The 22,663-nt window shown below is 43.4% G+C and overlaps 1 protein-coding gene across 8 annotated transcripts in view; it reads right to left on the bottom strand.

The window, feature by feature from the left end:
* Window positions 1-22,663, bottom strand: part of LOC139385503 (CUE domain-containing protein 1-like) — a 60,894-nt gene that overhangs the window by 25,180 nt on the left and 13,051 nt on the right. For 7 of the 8 annotated variants that reach the window (XR_011628959.1, XM_071130614.1, XM_071130613.1 and 4 more), the window contains exon 2: window positions 3,081-3,771. Coding sequence is in view for 7 of the 8 variants with exons in the window: in XM_071130614.1 (XP_070986715.1) it covers window positions 3,081-3,398 (318 nt within the window). In the remaining variant the exon portion in view is untranslated. Of the gene's footprint in view, window positions 1-3,080; window positions 3,772-7,192; window positions 7,275-22,663 lie in introns of those variants that run through there. The other variant, XM_071130615.1, reaches the window with a different exon arrangement.

Raw genomic sequence — 22,663 nt, forward strand, 5'->3', positions numbered from 1 at the left:
CCTATAAGAACATCCAATAGTCAAAAGGTATATGAAATACAAATGGTATAGAGAGAAATAGTCCTTTAAATACTATATAACCTAAAACCTCTTAACTTGGAATATTGAAGTCTCATGTTAAAAGGAACCACCAGCTTTCATATGTTCTCATGTTCTGAGCAAGGAACTTAAACGTTAGCTTTTTTACATGGCACATATTGCACTTTTACTTTCTTCTCCAACACTTTGTTTTTGCATTATTTAAACCAAATTGAACATGTTTCATTATTTATTTGAGGCTAAATGGATTTTTATTGATGTATTATATTAAGTTAAAATAAGTGTTCATTCAGTATTGTTGTAATTGTCATTACTATGTTATGGTTAAGACAGTATGATACAGTATGGTATAGAAATAATGACAGTATGGTACAATAATATGACAGTATGGTATGGTACAGATAGTATGGTACAGTACAGAAAGCGTATGACAGTACGGTATGGTACAGAAAGGGTATGACAGTATGATACAGTATGGTATAGAAATAATGACAGTATGGTACAATAATATGACAGTATGGTATGGTACAGATAGTATGGTACAGTACAGAAAGCGTATGACAGTACGGTATGGTACAGAAAGGGTATGACAGTATGATATGGTACAGAAAGGGTATGACGGTATGGTACGGCACAGAAAGGGTATGACAGTATGGTACGGCACAAAAAGGGTATGACAGTATGGTACAGAAAGGGTATGACAGTATGGTACAAACAGGGTATGAGAGTATGGTATGGTACAGAAAGGGTATGACAGTATGGTACAGACAGTATGGTACAGAAAGGGTATGACAGTATGATATGGTATACACAGTATGTTATGGTACATACATGGTATGACAGTATGGTATAGTATGGTACAGAAAGGGTATGACAGTATGGTATGGTACAGTATGGTTCAGACAGTATGGTACAGAAAGGGTTTGACAGTATGGTATGGTACAAACAGGGTATGACAGTATGGTATGGTACAGACAATATGGTACATAAAGGGTATGACAGTATGGTAGAGACAATATGGTACAGAAAGATATGACAGTATGGTACAGTACAGACAGTATGGTATGGTACAGAAAGGGTATGACAGTATGGTAGAGACAGTACGATACATAAATTGTATGACAGTATGGTATGGTACAGACAGTATGGTACAGTACAGACAGTATGGTACAGAAAGGTATGAGTATGGTACAGTACAGACAGTATGGTATGGTACAGAAAGGGTATGGTACAGACAGGGTATGACAGTATAGTATGGTACAGACAGGGTATGACGGTATGGTACACAGTATGGTACAGAAAGGGTATGATATTATGAAAATGTGGATCCCGTCCAACCTTACTCTTTTCCTGGTGATTTTACAGTATTTTACGTCCAACATGATAACAATGCAGTGCATAGCATCCGTCTTACGTGCTCCTGGACAATTCTGCTATTTCATGTGTTTTTTAAGCTGATCTTAACTTTTTTTGTACATAAGGTCTCTACCATCAATTCCTATGAAAGAAAACTTTGGAACATCAGAACAGCAATCACTAACCTCAATTTGGACAAACATTTCTATGTTCTGCTTACTCCGGACCAGACCCTAATCCCCGGGACTCGAAAGGAAGCTGTGGCGAAAGAGAGGCAGGCGAGCCAGAACCCTGACGTGACTAGGTCGGCGAGCAAATAGACAACTACTGCTCTCTATTCAACTGGCAAACGTGCAACACTGGAGAACAAACTGGTTGAGATCTGTTAGAGACTATCCTATCAACAGGACCTGAAAAACTGTAAAATCCTACATTTCCGAGAGTTGTGGCTGAATGAGGACATGAATACACATCTTTCTGGCTTTTCTATGCATCATCAAGACAGGACTGCAAACTCGGGTAAGACGAAGGGATGATGAGTGTGTCGCTTTGTTAACAACAGCTGGTGGGTGAGCTCTAATGTTAAGGAAGTCTCAAGGTTTGCTTGGCTGAGTTAGAATACCTGCTAAACTGCAGACCATACAATTTACCAAAAGTGTTCTCATCCATATTTTTCGTAGCTGTCTATTTACCACCACAAACCAATGCTGGCATAAAGACCTCACTCAACGAGCTGCATTGAGCCATTAGCAAACAAGAAAATGCACATTGAGGCAGCATTTCTCATAGCCAGTGATTTTACTGCAGGGAAACTTAAATCCGTTTAACAATTTTTACCAGCATGTCACCTGTGCAACTAGAGGTAACAAAACTCTAGATCATCTTAATTCCACAAACAGAAATGCATACAAGGCCCTTCTTTCACCTCCCTTTGGCAAATCAGACCATAACACTATCCTTCTGCTTCCTAGCAAAAACTCAAACAGGAAGTGCCAGTGACTCATTCAATATGGAAGTGGTCCGATGAAGCGGATTCTATGCTACAGGACTGTTTTGCTAGCACAGATTGGAATATGTTCCGGGATTCATCAGATAACATTGATGAGTTTACCACATCAGTCACCGACTTCATTAATAAGTGCATTGACGACCTTGTCCCCACAGTGGCCGTACGTACACACCCCAACTAGAAGCTATGGATTACAGTCAACATCCGCACTGAGTTAAAGGCTAGAGCTGTCGCTTTCAAGGAGCGTGACACTAACCTGGACATATAAGAAATCCCGCTATGACCTCCGACAAGTATTCAAAACAGGCAAAGCATCAATACAGGACTTAGATCGAATCTTACTATGCTGGCTCTGATGCGCGACTGATGTGTCAGGGCTTGCAAACTATCTTAGATTACACCGGAAAACCCAGCCACGAGCTTCCCAGCGATATGAGCCTAACAGACAAGGTAAATGTCTTCTGCGCTCGCTTCGATGCAAGCAACATTGAGCCATGCATAAGAACACCAGCTGTTCTGGACGACTGTGTGATCTCGCTCTCTGTAGCCGATGTGAGGAAGACCTTTAAACAGGATGCATACTCGGAGCATGTGCTGACCAGCTGGCAAGGATCTTCACTATGGCGTCTCAAGATGGACAAACAGTACTATTGCCATTTTTATTGCACTGACTGACCTCTGGTGGGATGCTGTCATCGGAGTCAGAGCTGTCATCTGATCCCTCTCCGTCGATACTCATCTGGAGGAGCTGGTCGATGGTGGCGTCCACCGCCCCGTTGTTGGAACGCAGGACGCACTCGATGACCTCGTAATCCATGGTGGGGAACATGATCTTGAAGTCCTCCATGGCCTGGTTGAACTCCAGGCGCCGGACTTGTCGGTTAGGCCGGCTGTTGTTGAGATCTCCTGGGGTGGAACCACCACTGCCTCCCCCTCCTCCTCCACCTCCCCTGGAGCCTCCATTACTGCTGCTGCGCCTGAACAGGCTGGTCATCTTGCTGCCCTGACTGGTGCTACCACCTAGGGGTTAGGAGGGCACCTAGATACTCACCTCGCACCCTTAATCCTCTACCTTTCTTGCCTTTCTTTCTTTCTCTCCCTTTATCACTACGCTCCCGTCTGATTGTGTTTCTCCTGACTCACAGTCTCATCATACCACCACATGGATGGCAGTCCTCTGAATGGAGCGGAATAATCAAATGCTCTTTCTTTTTCTCTTCCTCAGCTTGTTATTCAGCTGCATCCAGCACTGCTGGGGGTTGCTGGGGGTCTTTGGTTTGTGTCCACTCCTCAGTCCCGTCACCAGTTTCAGGTCCGGGGAGCGCCAAATTGGGGGACCTGCATCTCTGGTCTAAAACAGTCAGCACCTAAGAGGGAGATAAGGAGGGCGGGGGGGAGGGGTGAACGGGTTAGCAAAGCTACCATGTTTCTGTAATAGGCACAGTTAATTGCTCCTTTAATTAACAGGCACCTAGGCTCTACACAGAAGCAGTCACCTAGGCTCTACTGAGAATAAATCACCTAGGCTCCAATCCCAATAAAGCACCTAGGCTCAATACAACTACGGGCTAAAAGGCTACAGCCCCAGAGCCATTGAAATAGAATAGGGAAAACTGACATGGTTCCACAATATTTGACATGGCCTTGTCCAATAGGGTGTCTCATGGGGAAAGATGGACTGCGTCCCCACTCCGCCTTTCTGCTCAACCTTGCCAGGCATTACCATGGCAACCCAGACAATGTCTGTAGACTAAACAGTTGGCATTTGAATGAAAAGGAGAAACTTTACATGGCCAGCACTGTAGGAGAATATCATATTTTGAATCACGTTATACGCCTATAATGCGACTCACCAACAAGGCTAGGATATACAGTTGCAGTCTCACTTTCCAGTTTCTAAAACAAAGCCTGTTTCTTTCTCACAGGGCCAAATAAGAGCCATAGAGGAACAAACGTTCTGCCAACTAGGACTGAAGGAGGAACCCAAACATTGGCCTACACACAGCCAGTCCAGAGAAAGTAGGATGGATGGCCAAGCTGCTGCTAACAGAGGCCATGAATTTGTGTGCCAAGCATGGGGGAGGGGGGGTTGCACCACACACAAATCTATACAATGAGCACAAACTGGTGCCCAGCTTAACCCCCAGCTTACTTTGGACTATATCAGGCCATGGCAGATTAGTCTAATGGACATCTATGAGACCAACTAGACCACTGACTGACTGACTGAGATGCTACTGGAACGGCTGGGTATGGACATGGAGGGAGTGACAGCTGCAGCAGAAAATCAACCAGAACCAGTCAGCCACCACAAGCGCTCGAGAGCAGTAAAAAAAAAAAAACATGCAGCAAGAGCAAAGAAAGGTACCATTGGTCAATGAGGATTATCCACATGAAGATCTGTGATGCATTTAGCATGGGCTTGCTTAGCTGTCCCTTTTTTTCTCTCTGACACAATTGAAGGACCTTGCGAGAATTAAGCCTGATAGAGACAGAGGGTCAATGTGTCTGGATGACCTTGGACTACTCAACTGATGGACTGTTTTTTTATAACCAGCAAACAATACATGGATATAAGTGAATGGATTTTTACTGGGGATTCACTTGACATTGACACAAACAGATATTGCTTTCATGGCATTCAAACCACTGTGAAATTCTTTCCATTTAACCATTAATCCACCACTAAAGCGAAGGCGGACAGTTTTTCAAAAACCACAGAAATGTGTCAGATGAATATCAAGGGAAACTCCAAACAGTCCGTTTCAAAATGTTTTGAGCTTAGACCCATTCTAAACCAATGGCTTGAACATTAAGTATCATGTAACATACTAGTCTGTGACCTATTGACCTTCCGACTGGACATCTACCAGCTCTCTGGATGTTGAGCATTGGCTGACATGCACTCCAAGGTCTGTCATGCACTCCATGGTCTGTCATGCACTCCATGGTCTGTCATGCACTCCAAGGTCTGTCATGCACTCCAAGGTCTGTCATGCACTCCAAGGTCTGTCATGCACTCCAAGGTCTGTCATGCACTCCATGGTCTGTCATGCACTCCAAGGTCTGTCATGCACTCCAAGGTCTGTCATGCACTCCATGGTTTGTCATGCTTGATGGAGCTTACAAAAATGCCCCATTCCACAACTGTTAGCCTGGTGTAAGCCTACATTCAGTTGCAGACCTTCTGTCAGATTCTCAGAGGCTAGGCAGGGATTTCAAATTCATTTTTCCCCGGGGGCTGCCTACGACCTTCAACGAGGTCTGTAGGGCCGCACTGAAAACTGGTTATATTTTCCTGCCATCAACATCAGCAAAAAATTTGCAAACAAATTGTCCTCTATCATTTTTGCTCCCTAACTGTCAAGCTTTCATTTAGGTCATTATTAGCAAGCTGGACACATGTTTAAAACCCTTTGGCTAAGGGTAATGTCAAATTCTGAACCTTTGAGTTGTTATGGGAACTCACACCTAGGCTACACGTTAACATGGGTTCTCAGTAACCAAACATCTGGTTGTTGCCTGGAGTCGAACTTGATACATACACTTCATGGCCAAAAGTATGTGGGCACCCCTTCAAATTAGTGGATTCAGCTAGTTCAGCCACACCCGTTGCTGACAGGGTATAAAATTGAGCACACAGCCATGCAATCTCCATAGACAACCATTGACAGTAGAATGGCCCCGTACTGAAAAACTCAGTGACTTTCAATGTGGAACTGTCATAGATGCCACCTATCCAACAAGTCAGGTCATAACATTTCTGCCCTGCTAGAGCTGCCCTGGTCAACTTTAAGCTCACAGAACGGGACCACCGAGTGCTGAAGCATGTAGCCCGTAAAAATTGTCTGTCCTCGGTTCAGCTCATAAAAATCGCCTGTCCTCGGTTGCAACACTCAATACCGAGTTCCAAACTGACTCTGGAAGCAAAGTCAGCACAAGAACTGTTCGTCTAGAGTTTCATGAAATGGCTATCCATGGCCAAGCAGCCGTACACAAGCCTAAGATCACTATGCGCAATGTCAAGCATTGGCTGGAGTGGTGTAAAGCTCACCGCCATTGGACTCTGGGGCAGCGGAAACGCATTCTCTGGAGTGATGAATCACGCTTCACCATCTGGCATTCCGACGGCCGAATGTGGGTTTGGCGGATGCCAGGAGAACGCTACCTGCCCCAATGCATAGTGCCAACTGTAAAGTTTGGTGGAGAAGGAATAATGGTCTGGGGCTGTTTTTCATGGTTCTGGCTAGGCCCCTTTGTTCCAGTGAAGGGAAATCTTAACTCCTCAGCTTACAATGACATTTTAGACGATTCTGTGCTCCCAACTTTGTGGCAACAGTTTGGGGAAGGCCCTTTCCTGTTTCAGTATGACAATGCCCCCATGTACAAAGCGAGATCCATACAGAAATGGTTTGTTGAGATCGGTGTGGAAGAACTTGACTGGGCTGCACAGAGCCCTAACCTCAACCACATAGAACACCTTTGGGATGAATTGGAATGCCAACCGCGAGCCAGGACTAATCGCCCAACATCAGTGCCCGACCTCACTAATACGCTTGTGGCTGAATGGAAGCAAGTCGCCGCAGCAATGATCCAACAACTAGTGGAAAGCATTCCCAGGAGAGGTGGTGGTTGTTATAGAAGCAAAGGGGGGACTAACTCCATATTAATGTCCATGATTTTGGAATGAGATGTTCAATGAGCAGCCATGTAGTGTATTTACATTGCTAGTTATAAAAGTTTATGCTACGTAGAGTAAACACTAGAATAGGAAACAAGATCCTTTACCTTCAGGTTACCTCTCCACAGCTGAAACAGAGAGCAGAGTTGCAGTGACAGTTTAGTTCACAGAATCCCTGACAAGTGCCAGAATCCCTGACTAGGACTATAGCTAGGAGTCATCTCTGGGTCCAAGTACCTGGATTTTCCTCATCCTGGTTTCCATTACAAGAAAGAGGCCAAGGGGGAAGAGGAAAAAAAACAGAATTCCAAAAATGTAAGGGTCCTCTGAGAGGAACTGGAGTGTCCTTTCGATGCTCTGGTTAATAGCTATCACTACTCTCCCCCTCGCCCTCCCCCCTCCCTCTTCTCTGTCCCTGTAGTGCTGGGAAGAGAAATCCCTGGCTACGATGGGGGAACAATGCATCCAGTGCCAGCCCAACCCACATGGTAGTGCCAGGCCCCGTCCAGCAGCACAGACAGAGTCCGTCACTTCTCCCACTTCGCTCTCTTTTACATGGAGACTGGCTCTGATGTAAACAGGGTCATCTCGCCTTGGCACTGATGATAGTGTGTGCGTGTGAGACTGAGACAGCGGGTCTTCTCACGGTTGTGGAAACTTAGCTGTAAAGTGGATTATCCCAAGGAAGGCACCTAATCTCAAAAGGCATTGTTCAAGAGGACTATTGAAACCAGTGCTGCACATGACTGTTTCACCTGATGTCCTATGCATCCTCTCTGCAGTAGACAGTCAGAGGGAAGGCAGGCCATTTCCATGTAAAAGGCAGTTACATTCCCCAGCAAGAAAACCAAAAAATGTTGCTCATACAGAAAGGGGAACTAACAAAGAGTCACTGACAACAACCCAACAAAACAGGTGGGTTTTAGGAGGGGGTTCTGAAAGACACTCATGGGAGTGTCCACTGAAAGTTGACTAGCAACAACAACTGGAAACTAAAAAGACACCCACCATGACTGCACAGTACATTTGATCAAGAGGAAGCAAACAAAAGAAACACCCACACCAAACTTGAAGAAGACAGGAAGCAAACCAAAAAGGTGGAGCAAAACAAAAATCTGGGAAATCAGACAAAGGAATGTTTTTCTAGAAATCAAATAGGGAGAGTCAACTAAAGGTGTTGACCCTCTACTTATCTCAAGACAACTGGAGCACTAAGCCAGCCACTCTTAAATAGCACCTGGGCCACCACGGGTAAAACACCTTCCCACCAAGGAGATGGCAACCAGCACAGATGTAACACATACTGACCAACGAGGTGACACAAATTGGTGTGTCCTACGTGCTAACAAGCTATACTTGCTAAAGTCCAAGCTCAAAACATAAATGGTAAATCCAAAGTCTGTAACAGGACCCATGAGCACCTACGTCAAGTTTATAGGAGCCAGGGGTTGGAACCGGTTCAGGGAACAGAACCAAAAAACAGAAAATGATTCAATAAACAGAATCAGAAAGGAAAGGAAAGCGATCTATACCGTTCCGGAAGATAACCTTTATTTGAAGAGCATGGGAACCGGTTCATAACGTTATTTTATGTTCCAGGCATTTTTTTCTTGTCCCACAAAATGGCAACAAAGTGCATATGCAAAGCCCTCATCTGTCACTCAGAAACGTATTGCAGCGTCTGCCTGCCAGCTGAAAATCTTTGGCAGTGTGTGTGTGCGTGGTTGTGTAAACTTCCTAGGTAGCTTAGTGGTTAGAGTGCTGGGTCAGTAACTGAAAAGTCGCATGATCGAAACCCAGAGCTGTCAAGGTAAAAATCAGTCTTTCTGCCCCTGAGCAAGGCAGTTAACCCACTGTTCCCCGGGCCCCCGAAGACGTGGATGTCGATTATGGCAGCCTCCCGCACCTCTCTGATTCAGAGGGGTTGGGTTAAATGCGTTAGACACATTTCAGATGAACGCATTCAGTTGTACAATTGACTAGGTATCCCCCTTACCTGCCCCTCCCCCTCTGAAACATAGCTTACAATCGTGATTCAGAAATTAAAGAGAGAGATGTTTAATTAAAGAATGTATCACCTTTTTTAATACTAGTTAAGTTAAGGACGCTACAGGATTTATTAAGACATCTTTTTAACTAGTGCTGCTCTGCACACACAAGCTTGTTAGCTAGCTAGGAAATTAGAAAGTGTTTCACTTTGACCTACATTATCCATCAACTCTTTAAGCCTGTACATGTCAATGGGAGATGTCAGTCATAATGCCAGTTAAGCAGAACTTATTAAAGTGGGTTTCTGCCCATAGTTGTTTCTACCATGTTACCCTCTGTAGCTTGTGTGGTCTGGTCTGTTGAGGTCACATTGGAACATACAGAGTACGTGCTGCTGAAAGGGTGAGTTACCTTCCCGCCGGCAGCTTGGGACACTGGGCTGGCTCCCCAGGCAAGGACGTCACTGGCCAGCCAGGAAACACGATATTAGACAATATGATAAAGTGCTTTATGATAGAACACCCTGTCATGTCTTCACATTATCATGCCAGAAACATCATAATTCTTCCTTATGACTACTAAATGCTCGGATACAATCAGGGATGACTACAAAGGATCAATCCCCCAACTTTCCAGTAAAGAATGCTGATAATATTATAAATTATGCATGTGATCCATCTCCGGGCTATAAAAATACATGTAGAATAACTGTCAGCATTATGGGACCAGAATCACCCCCTACTTGTAAACACTTCCCTATTGTAAATACATATTATAGCTTCCTTGTTTTGGGCTCAACATCCCTATTTTTGTAGCAGCAGCCTAACATTATGGAAAACTGCATATTGTTTTCAGAAGGTTGATTATGTATATCAAGGCCTAAGCGTGCGCCTCTCAGCAAAGAACCCAGGCCCAGCCATAGACTCCTCTCTCCTTCACACACAGACCTCTTCACATCAACAAGACCATATTCATCTGCACCTAAGAACCTGCTATATTTAGCAGGGAATCCATTGTTCTTTGTCCTCCTGGGCCTGTATGTGTGGCTGTCTCCCAACACACAGTGAACAAAAAGGAAACAGCAGCGCAGCCCTGGTCATTGTGCTAGAGCAGGTAAAAATTAAAAATACACGACCCTTCGACAGAGTACTAAGAAGTCCCCATCTGATGGATTACACTCATCTAAAGTAACTATGTGGAGCAACACTCTGAATGACTAAATGCAGCCAGTCATTCACTTTGATGTTGGAGCCCTTTAAACTAGCCTACATTAACACAGTTAAGCAGAAAATGGAAGAGGGGATGATCATGAATTAATCTGGTTTCAATATGTAGGAACACGATGACAACAGAAAAATACATTAAAAAAACTACAGAATTAATCTCCTCTCTAAATTGCCTATCTATGTGGTGGAGAACAGTCTCATTACTCCAGGGTTGCAGTCTTCTCAGATGGTAGGCTCCATCTCCCAACGAGATTACGAGTCCCAGGCTTGTATGTCCCCATGACAACCAGACCCCTGCATTCCCTCTGGGGCCATCCTACTGTAGGTGGGACATCCTGCGTTGACCACTGCTGCTAGACTATCACATTATTTAGGGCCAGAAAGCTCCATTTATACATCTCTAATTTACGGGAGAAAATATAATTTCAGCTATGATAAATCCACACTCAATAAGTGGCAGTAAAACACCACAATGAAAATCATCTCTGTAGTCCCATACTAAATCTCCCACAGAAATGGTAAGACTGTCTGTGTCAATACTCTATAGGCCTACATCTTCACAGACACGTGACTGAAAGTCCTTTGAGTCTTGGCTAGTCTAACTACAGTCTCTCCCCTCCATCTATGCTCTGCCATTCATTCTCCCAACAAGACCAGCTAGTTCACAGTCCTGCCATGTGCCTTTCACATGTGTTCAACAGCCATTTGAAGAGAGTGAGGCCCACTTTTCTTCAGAGGGGCAGGCAGACTAAGGCAGAGATGGCAATCCCCCTCCCCCACTCTCAAGGCCCAACAATAACAACAAACTCACCCTTATTAGCTCTCAGGATGCAACGGCTGTTATGCCAGCCATCTGCATGAGAGACAGAGAGATCCACGACACCCACTTAGACTACAGCTAGTGCCAGACCCAGCTAGTGCCAGACCCAGCTCAAGGAAGACATGCCTAAAATTGATACAGAGCCCGAATAACACAAAGATAGATTGGTCCTACTACTGTTCAAAAGTACAAAAATATCCTGAAATGTAGCCGTACATATCAAACAACTGTCGCTTTACACAAGATATGAGCCCTACTACTGCATGTGTATCCAAAATGCCGCCTTAATTTGCGCCTACCAAACACGCACAGATCAGCGTGACAGGATTCTTACATTTCTGTTGAATTTGTGACACTACGCAATGAGCATAACCAAGCCGCCACTCCCCCAGGTGCGCAATATTTTCATAAAAGCAAATTATTGGGCACAATGACATCACTTTTACAGTAGCCCATCATACAATGACTGTGTAATGCAAATGGATGAAAGAGGGACATTTTGCCTACTTGTTTTAGTAGGCTACATACAGTATTGGTCATACATACAAAATGGAGGTCAAACGGAAATGCAGCAATATACACTTGTAATGTTGAAAATAAGCCCCAGGAAGACTGGTAGCCCAAGATATGCACATTAAAACAGCACACACCGTAATCATTGATTCAGAACCATGGACAGAACGAGTCAGCATAATGAAAAGATAATGTTAGATGCTCTGTCAATTTTAGAGCACAACAACTAATGGCCGTTGTCCCTATACCTGGCAAATAATGCCAAGCTCTATATCTATCAAAAGCAATTAGATCCGCAAAAGCAAGAAATTACATTAAGAATCACAGATAAATCTAAAAGATGCATTGAAGTAAAAAGAAAAATGCCTAAACTATGCATTACATTTAAAAATCAGCTAAACAACCAGTGAGGGAAAACCAATAAATGTATAATTCTGGCATGGCGACCAGGGCCATAAAAGGTAGTAGCTTACTATTTAGACGAGTTGCAGCCTCCTCCTCATGAGAAGTTCGATTCCATTCTCCTTCCTGACGAAATGTACTTGTTAGGTTGCTCTCAAATGCCAGCTGGACAATCTGGGCTTTTCGTTGATGTAACATGCTGCATCTGTCTTCACTGCTATACGTTCTTCAGAGTGAAGGAATTTTTTGAATATTTCCCAATCTTTTCGCACAAATCCATGTTTCAGTGCCAACAGCACTGTCGGCATTGCTGACAAAGACCTGCCGTATCTTTGAAGAACACTGAGCGAAGTCCATTTGTTGTTGCTAGCTGTGGTTCGAATTCACTTTGCAAGAACCAATAAACTCTGCTTCCCCTGGTTAAGTTTTGTTTATATCCAACATGTCGTCAGGTACTAGTGGCTGGGGTAACGGAAGTGCAGGTGCTTGTTGTGATGTTACCCTCGTACTGTTGGTGGTAGGCCCTGGCTCCGTCTAGATCTTGTTGGTCAACAGGCAGCGTGGACTGCTAGGATCCTCAACCTTGGTGGTTGGGCCAGTGGGCAGCTATGTGAGCTCGGCATCGCACTCGACATGGTGGTCCTCTGTTGCTCTTGGCAGTGCCCAGACATTTTTGGATATCCATGTTGATTAACCAGCTATAATTATTCATCTCGCCACTACCAACACTTAACGAAGCTAGTAGCTACTAGCTAGCCTATTATTAGCTGTAGCTGTCTGGAAAAGTGAGTAACTTTTTCCCTCTGAGAAAAAAAAAACTTAATTTTTAACGACAAAATATGACATTATTACATCCCGCCTCCTCAGATCATGAGTGCACACCCAGCATAGCCTCTGTCCCGGTCTGCGCTACTGTCAGGCCTGACAATGTTCTCTACATTGGCAAAACCGTAATTCATATATAATTTGTTATGTTCATGAGGGAACAAAACTGTGTGTGGGGGGCACAAATTCTATCGGGGAGAGGGGGGTCCATGCCCAGCTTGGCCATGCCTTAGAGCCGGCTCTGGCTAGGGTTGTGATGGTCATGGAATTTTGGATGACGGTTAACGGTCAGCCGAATGACCGAGGTCACTATAAAAAACACATTTTCTCCTCTCCTCCACTCCTGCTGCTGCAGGGAGGGGGGGTGTTGCCTAAGCAACCAAAGATGTGTTTGTTACAACACATTGCTTGCTTCAACACGGAGCAACAAAGTTTCATCACCTTGTAGAGTCCATGTAACAGCAGAAAAAACTCATCCACACGAATGCCTGGCGGTTCCGTCTCCAGTAAGCTGTTTGTCCCACAAAAAATAAAAAAGGTTATAATGGGTAGTTTTATTTCCATGACAGTCTTCACCCAGAACCAGTGGTTAGGCTACACAGTTATACATTAATAGCGCCAGCCCTAGCTACAGCCATGTGAGAGGGCAAAAGCTGCACAGAGGCACACATACATTGCTATTTTGAGAATGTAAAAACATACACATGGCATGCACACATTAGTTTCTCTTTACTGTGTCTAAGGTAAAACAAGTGTTCTCAGATTGTGCACATGATGTGAATTAAAAAAGGGATCATATTCTGCCTGCGGGCCAAGCACGACAGCCAGATGCTGCAGCTCTTAAAAACAACATTTTGAAAAGCAGGCCTTGAATCCAGTGCTTGGGGCAGTAGCGTCATCACCGACTCACTCACTAAAGCTGCTTATAAAGAAGCAGAAGATCAATGGTATACAATAATGTACTAATAAGAGTGAAGTCTGATTCAAATTATTAATTGATCGTTCAAAACATCTGTAGATATTAAAGAAGCATGAGGACCACAGGGAATACATCCAAGTACCAAGTAAAACAATATGGTGGCCCTCACTCTCAAATCCGTCCAAGTCTATGTTTAGTTTATGTATTAACTTAGCCTCACACAATGAACTCAGTGGCGCCAAGCCCAGTGGCCCCCAGACTTCCAATAGGGGTGATTCCATGGGACAGGGAGTGGACTCTGTGCCCCTCTGCAAACAAGACCTCTTCCCATCTCATCTTGTTTTCACAGCTGACAAAGGAGTCCAAAAGCAACCAGAAAGGGTCTATTTCAACAGAGCCTGACCCAGACATTATCCCTATCCCCATTAGCACAACAGAGCATCGTGTAGCATTACAATAGGTGCATCCGGCCATGGCCTGACTGTACTGAAGACTAATCCATAAACATAACATTTATTCAGTCATGTGGCTTAGAAGTACAAGTTCCAGGCCTTTCAGTGTAATCATATTTTCACTGTGATCTGTTATGCACACCATCCCTGCATTCATCTATTTACCTGGCTATTAGGTTTGTAGCATTATTCTTTTTCAATAACTCTTATATGGCATAGTAGTCTAAATCAAATCTCATCCATCCCTTAAAAGGGTAAAAGCTACAAGTCACTGCATGTGATGCAATCAATAAAAAAAAACAATATAAGGCCTGTTATCTAATACCTAATAAAAAAATTTGGAAACAATTGGCCACCATTGATTTGGTGAGGCTTTGGTGCCACAGAGAGAGGGCCTCAATCACTGTAAAGAAATAGGAAGTTGTCAGATGAGATAACGCTTCCACAACAGAAGCAGAAGACAGATACCCCTTTAGCGAGGAGGGGGCGAAATGCTGTCGAGAGAAAGGTCATTGCTTAACACTGAGACAATCACCTGGGGTCTTGATATGGGATTAAATCAAATGTTATTGGTCGCGTATTGCGTATGTTTTTAGCTCTAGCTCTAATAGTACAGTAATACCTAACAATACACACAAATCCCAGACATAAAAAAGAAGGAAATATCAGAACGAGCCATGTCAAAGTGCAGAATATAAATATGTATGTATATAATGGTGTGTATAGACAGTATGGACAGTATGCCACAGACATTCAGTCAATACATTATTGAGTGAGACATTCACAAGAGACTTCTAGACACGGTGTCCCGTTTGCCAAAATTTCACTCATGCACACCATAACACATAACTCTAAATTCCGTAGAAGTATCAGAGTTCATTTAACAGGATTCTAAAGATTTTTTTGTCGTTTTGTCATTATTCAGAGGACCTAAAAAGAGGCTTCCGGAATAAAAAAGGAAATGTTCCATTCAACAACGCCACATTATTTGCACATTGCTCCTGCAGCCCTGGCCAACCACAACATCTTGGCGACAGGATGACAGAAGTGATAGTGAAGAGGAGCCAAGACCAAGATATAGCGAGGTGGTGTGTAATAAATCACACAGTCTGACATGTCTGGCTCCAACTGCCTCCTCCACATCAGAAGCACAATGGCTTTCAGCAGTCACAGTAAGCAGTGGGACCTGAGAAATATGGAGTTTTAATGGACAAGGAGGAACCAGAATGGCAAATGTCTTTGAAGACACATGTATTTTGAATGAAGTGCAGCTCCTGTGGAGTTGAACCCCTATCAGGCCCCAGTTCTCTTTCCCAACTCTTGCCTTTGGCATACACTGCTGATCCATAATTTACATACCACATACACACGTTCCATTAACATGTCAAGTGATAGGCCAGAGTGTAGGCCTAGGCCACTTAGAGGGTACAATAACATTCTAATATAACTTCAACTTCATTTTTACGTGTATTGTTAGTTACAGTTGAAGTCGGAAGTTTACATACACTTTAGCCAAGTACATTTAAACTCAGTTTTTCACAATTCCTGAGTAAAAAGTTGTAAAAATTCCATGTCTTAGGTCAGTTAGGATCACCACTTGATTTTAAGAATGTGAAATGTCAGAATAATAGTAGAGAGAATGATTTATTTCAGCTTTTATTTATTTCATCACATTCCCAGTGGTTCAGAAGTTTACATACACTCAATTAGTATTTGGTAGCGTTGCCTTTAAATTGTTTACCTTGGGTCAAACATTTTGAGTAGCCTTCCACAAGCTTCCCACAATAAGTTAGGTGAATTTTGGCCCATTCCTCCTGACAGAGCTGGTGCAACTGAGTCTGGTTTATAGGCCTCCTTGCTTGCACACACCTTTTCAGTTCTGCCCACAAATTGTCTATGGGATTGAGGTCAGGGCGTTGTGATGGCCACTCCAATACCTTGACTTTGATATCCTTAAGCCATTTTGCCACAACTTTGGAAGTATGCTTGGGGTCATTGTCCATTTGGAAAAGCTTTGTGACCAAGCTTTAACTTCCTGACTGATGTCTTGAGATGTTGCATCAATATATCCACATCATTTTCCTCCTCATGATGCTATCTAATTTGTGAAGTGCACCAGTCCCTCCTGCAGCAAAGCACCCCCACAACATGATGCAGCCACCCCCGTGCTTCACGGTTGGGATGGTGTTTTTCGGCTTGCAAGCATGCCCCTTTTTCCTCCAAACATAACGATAGTCATTATGGCCAAACAGTTCTATTTTTGTTTCATCAGACCAGAGAACATTTCTCCAAAAAGTGCGATCTTTGTTCCCATGTGCAGCTGCAAACCGTAGTCTTGCTTTTTTGATGGCGGTTTTGGAGCAGTGGCTTCTTCCTTGCTGAGCGGCCTTTCCGGTTATGTCGATATAGGACTAGATATTTTTGTACCCGTTTCCTCCAGCATCTTCACAAGGTCCTTTGCTGTTGTTCTATGATTGATTTGCACTTTTCGCACCAAAGTACGTTCATCTCTAGGAGACAGAACACGTCTCCTTCCTGAGTGGTATGACGGGTGCGTGGTCCCATGGTGTTTATACTTGCGTACTATTGTTTGTACAGATGAACATGGTACCTTCAGGCGTTTGGAAATTGCTCCCAAGGATTAACCAGACTTGTGGAGGTCTACAATATTTTTTTCTGAGGTCTTGGCTGATTTCTTTTGATATTCCCATGATGTCAAGCAAAGAGGCACTGAGTTAGAAGGTAGGCCTTGAAATACATCCACAGGTACAGCTCCAATTGACTCAAATTATGTCAATTAGCCCATCAGAAGCTTCTAAAGCCATTACATAATTTTCCAAACTGTATAAAAGGCACAGTCAAATTAGTGTATGTAAAGTTCTGACCCACTGGAAATGTGATACAGTGAATTATAAGTGAAATAATCTGTCTGTAAACAATTGTTGGAAATATTACTTGTGTCATGCACAAAGTAGATGTCCTAACTGATTGCCAAAACTATAGTTTGTTAACAAGACATTTGTGGAGTGGTTGAAAACCGAGTTTTAATGACTCCAACCAAAGTGTATGTAAACTTCCGACTTCAACTGTTGTTAGGAATTTTATGAATAATGACTAATCAATATCTACATTTAAATATAACTATAACTAATTAAACTCTACCCTGTTTTATTATATCTGATTAATAATGTTAGTTCATAAGGAAGAGATTATGTAGCATGAACAAGGAGTAATTAAACACCATTCCAACTAGGTTGTAGAGGAATGTGTTGTGTGTGTTTGAAGTAAGCAAAGGGGATCATTAACCTATGTTTGAACCCACTCAGCTATAACTCTGTGGCGATTAAATAAGACGGCGAGAGCCTCTCCAGGTTTTCCGTATCTGGAACTGTCTGCTAAGTAATGATAGATAATGGTGAGACCTCAGAAGTTAATCTTGATATAATGTGTGTGTGTCAGGAGTGTGCGCTAGTGGTTTGGAATAAATATTTGAACCTGTATTGTCTTGGTCGAGAGGAGATTCATTTTATAACCTATGACGTCATATTTTATATATAAACTGTTGTACATGGTTCTATGGGCAGCGCGCTCTGAGAATAAATACTATTGTCTAATTTTGATAAGACTGGTCTCTGCCTATTTTATGCAAATTCTTAGAAACAGACAGAGTGATTTTAATTGAATTGGTTAATGAACACATATAGAAATTATTAAATTCCCATGACAACTGTACATATAGTAATGGCGCCGGAGGGGATGCCTGCCATTTTACGGGCTTCTAACCAACAGTGCTATTTTGTTAATTTTTCTGCATTGTTTGGAACTCATTTTGCACATAATGGTGCTGCTACCGTCTCTTGTAACCGAAAAAGAGTTGATGGACATCAGAACAGCGATTACTCACCTCGAACTGGACAAAGATTTTTTCTTTAATGAGTACTGTTTTGTATTTGTATTTATTATGGATCCCCATGCAGCGGGGTGCGTAATTGGCGGCAGAGAAGTCAGGCGCAAGAGAGCAGAACTGGGTAATAACTGGAGATCTATTAAGCAAAACAAACGGCATCCAGAACAACAAGATAAATAGGCACAAAAATAACCCGTTGTGCGCTCACGGGAACGTGCACAAGCACTACAATAAACAATCCCACACAAAGACATGGAGGGAACAGAGGGTTAAATACACAACAAGAAAATAAGGGAATTGAAACCAGGTGTGTGGAAAAACAAGACAAAACAAATGGAAAATGAAAAGTGGATTGACGATGGCTAGAAGACCGGCGACGCCGAGCGCCGCCCAAACAAGGAGAGGACCCACTTCAGCGGAAGTCGTGACACCCCATTAGCTGCTGCAAAGCAGCAGCTACTCTTCCTGGGGTCCAGCAAAATTAAGGCAGTTCATACAATTTTAAAACATTACAATACATTCACAGATTTCACAACACACTATCTACATTATTAAATCATGTGTATGGATTGTGCATGTGTGTGTGTGTGTGTGTGTGTGTGTCTGTGCCAATGTTTGTGTTGCTTCACAGTCCCAGCTGTTCCATAAGGAGTTTTTTTTTAAATCTAATTTTACTGCTTGCGTCAGTTACTTGATTTGGAATAGAGTTCCAAGTGGTCATGGCTCTATGTCGTACTGTGTGCCTCACATAGTCTGTTCTGGACTCGGGGACTGTGAAGAGACCTCTTGTTGCAGGTCTTGTGGGGTATGCATTGGTGTCAGAGCTATGTGCCAGTAGTTTAAACAGACAGCTCGGTGCATTCAACATGTCAATACCTCTCATAAATAAAAGGAGTGATGAAGTCAATCTCTCCTCCACTTTCAGCCAGAAGAGATTGACATGAATATTATTATTATTAGTTCTCTGTGTACATCCAAGGGCTAGCCGTGCTGCCCTGTTCTGAGCCAATTGCAATTTTCTTATGTCCTTTTTTGTGGCACCTGACCACACAACTGAACAGTAGTCAAGGTGCAACAAAACTAGGGCCTGCAGGACCTGCCTTGTTGATAGTGTTGTTAAGAAGGCAGAGCATCGCTTTATTATAGACAGACTTCTCCCCATCTTAGCTACTACTGCGTCAATATTTTTGGACAATAACAGTTTACAATCTAGTGTTACTCCAAGCAGTTTAGTCATCTCAGCTTGCTCAATTTCCACATTATTTATTACAATATTAAGGTGAGGTTTAGAGTTTAGTGAGTGTTTAGTTACAAATACAATGCTTTTAGTTTTAGAAATATTTAGGGCTAACTTATTCCTTGCCACCCACTCAAACTAACCGCAGCTCTTTATTAAGTGTTGCAGTCATTTCAGTCGCTGTAGTAGCTGACGTGTATAGTGTTGAGTCATCCGCATACATAGAAACTCTGGCTTTACTCAAAGTCAGTGGCATGTCGTTAGTAAAAATGTAAAAAAGTAAGGGGCCTAAACAGCTACCCTGGGAAATTCCTGATTCTAACTGGATTATATTTGATAGACGTCCATTAAAGAACACCCTCTGTGTTCTGTTAGACAAGTAACTCTTTATCCACATTATAGCTGGGGGTGTAAAGCCATAACACATACATTTTTCCAGCAGCAGACTATGATCAATTGAGCATAGGAGTATACCACCTCAGTCATTGGCTTCATCAGTAAGTGCATCGACAACGTTGTCCCCACAGTGACCGTACGTACATATCCCAACCAGAAGCCATGGATTACAGGCAACATCCGCACTGAGCTAAAGGCTAGAGCTGCTGCTTTCAAGGAGCGGGACACTAATAAGAAATCCTGATAAGCCCACAGACGAACCATCAAACAAGCAAAGCATCAATACAGGACTAAGATTGAATCCTACTACTACTCTAGCGCTCGTCGGATGTGTCAGGGCTTGAAAAATATTACATACTACAAAAGGAAACCCAGCCACAGGCTGTCCAGTGACGCGAGCCTACCAGACGAATCTAAATGCCTTTTATGCTCGCTTCGAGGCACATCTGTGTCAGTAAACATTTTATTTGATTTTTTTTTTAAAACAACTTCGCTGTCATTTTCAACCTCTCCCTGACCGAGTCTGTAATACCTACATGTTTCAAACAGACCACCATAGTTCCTGTGCCCAAGAAAGCGAAGGTAACCTGCCTAAATGATTACCGCCCTGTAGCACTCAGGTTAGTAGCCATGAAAGGCTGGTCATGGCTCAAATCAACACCATCATGCCGGAAACCCTAGACCTACTCCAATTCGCCTACCACCCCAAAAAAATCCACAGACGATGCAATCTCAATCGCACTCCAATCTACCCTTTCCCACCTGGACAAAAGGAACACCTATGTGAGAATGCTGTTCATTGACTACAGCTCAGCATTCAACATCATAGTTCCCACAAAAATCATCACTAAGCTAAGGATCCTGGGACTAAATGCCTCCCTCTCCAACTGGATCCTGGACTTCCTGACAGGCCACCCCCAGGTGATAAGGGTTGGCAACAACACCTGCCACGCTGATCCTCAACACTGGGGCCCCTGAGGGGTGCATGCTTAGTCCCCCTCCTGTACTCCCTATTCACCCACAACTGTGTGGCCAAACACGACTCCAACACCATCATTAAGTTTGCTGACGGCACAACAGTGGTAGGCCACCTGACCAATGACAACGATGAGACAGCCTATAAGGAGGAGGTCAGAGACCTGGCAGTGTGGTGCCAGGACAACAACCTCTCCCTCAATGTGAGCAAGACAAAGGAGCTGATTGTGGACTACAGGAAAAGAAGGGCAGAACAGGCCCCCATTAACATTGACGAGGCTGAAGTGGAGCGGGTCGAGAGTTTCAAGTTCCTTGGTGTCCACATCACTAACAAACTATCATGGTCCAAACACACCAAGACAGTTGTGAAGAGGACACGACAATACCTTTTCCAGGAGACTGAAAAGATTTGACATGGGTCCCCAGATCCTCAAAAAGTTCTACAGCTGTACCATCGAGAGTATCCTGACCAGTTGCATCACTGCCTGGTATGGCAACTGCTCGGCATTTGACCGTAAGGCGCTACAGAGAGTTGTGCATACGACCAAGTACATCACTGGGGGCAAGCTCTCTGACATCCAGGAACAATATAGACCAAAAGGCTTCTTAACACCTTCTACCTCCAAGCTATAAGACTGCTGAACAATTAATCAAATGGCCACCCGGACTATTTAAATTAACACCCCCCCATTGTTTTTACACTGCTGCTATTCGCTGTTTATTATCTATGCATAGTCACTTTACAAATTATCTAGACTAACCTGTATCCACGCACATTGACTCGGTACCACCTGTATATTTTCTCGTTATTGTTATGTAATTTTCTTGTGTTACTTTGATTATTTGTGACAAAGAGCTCTTATAGGACAAGGGCACAAATAATAATATAATACAATAATTTTGCTCTTTACTTAGCCATCTTACATATAAACCCTTATTTGTTCGTAAAAAAATTGTGAATAACTCGGGTTAATGAGAAGGGTGTGCTTGAAAGGATGCACATACAGTGGGGAGAACAAGTATTTGATACACTGCCGATTTTGCAGGTTTTCCCACTTACAAAGCATGTAGAGGTCTGTAATTTTTATCATAAGTACACTTCAACTGTAAGACGGAATCTAAAACAAAAATCCAGAAAATCACATTGTATGATTTTTAAGTAATTAATTTGCATTTTATTGCATGACATAAGTATTTGATACATCAGAAAAGCAGAACTTAATATTTGGTACAGAAACCTTTGTTTGCAATTACAGAGATCATACGTTTCCTGTAGTTCTTGACCAGGTTTGCACACACTGCAGCAGGGATTTTGGCCCACTCCTCCATACAGACCTTCTCCAGATGCTTCAGGTTTCGGGGCTGTCGCTGGGCAATACGGACTTTCAGCTCCCTCCAAAGATTTTCTATTGGGTTCAGGTCTGGAGACTGGCTAGGCCACTCCAGGACCTTGAGATGCTTCTTTACGGAGCCACTCCTTAGTTGCCCTGGCTGTGTGTTTCGGGTCGTTGTCATGCTAGAAGACCCAGCCACGACCCATCTTCAATGCTCTTACTGAGGGAAGGAGGTTGTTGGCCAAGATCTCGCGATACATGGACACATCCATCCTTCCCTCATCCATCCTCCCCTCAATATGGTGCAGTCGTCCTCTCCCCTTTGCAGAAAAGCATCCCCAAAGAATTATGTTTTCACCTCCATGCTTCACGGTTGGGATGGTGTTCTTGGGGTTGTACTCATCCTTCTTCTTCCTCCAAACACGGCCAGTGGAGTTTAGACCAAAAAGCTATATTTTTGTCTCATCAGACCACACGACATTCTCCCATTCCTCCTCTGGATCATCCAGATGATCATTGGCAAACTTCAGACGGGCCTGGACATGCGCTGGCTTGAGCAGGGGGACCTTGCGTGCGCTGCAAG

The sequence above is a fragment of the Oncorhynchus clarkii genome, chromosome 27 (genome assembly GCF_045791955.1).
Source record: "Oncorhynchus clarkii lewisi isolate Uvic-CL-2024 chromosome 27, UVic_Ocla_1.0, whole genome shotgun sequence".
Lineage (NCBI taxonomy): Eukaryota > Metazoa > Chordata > Actinopteri > Salmoniformes > Salmonidae > Oncorhynchus > Oncorhynchus clarkii.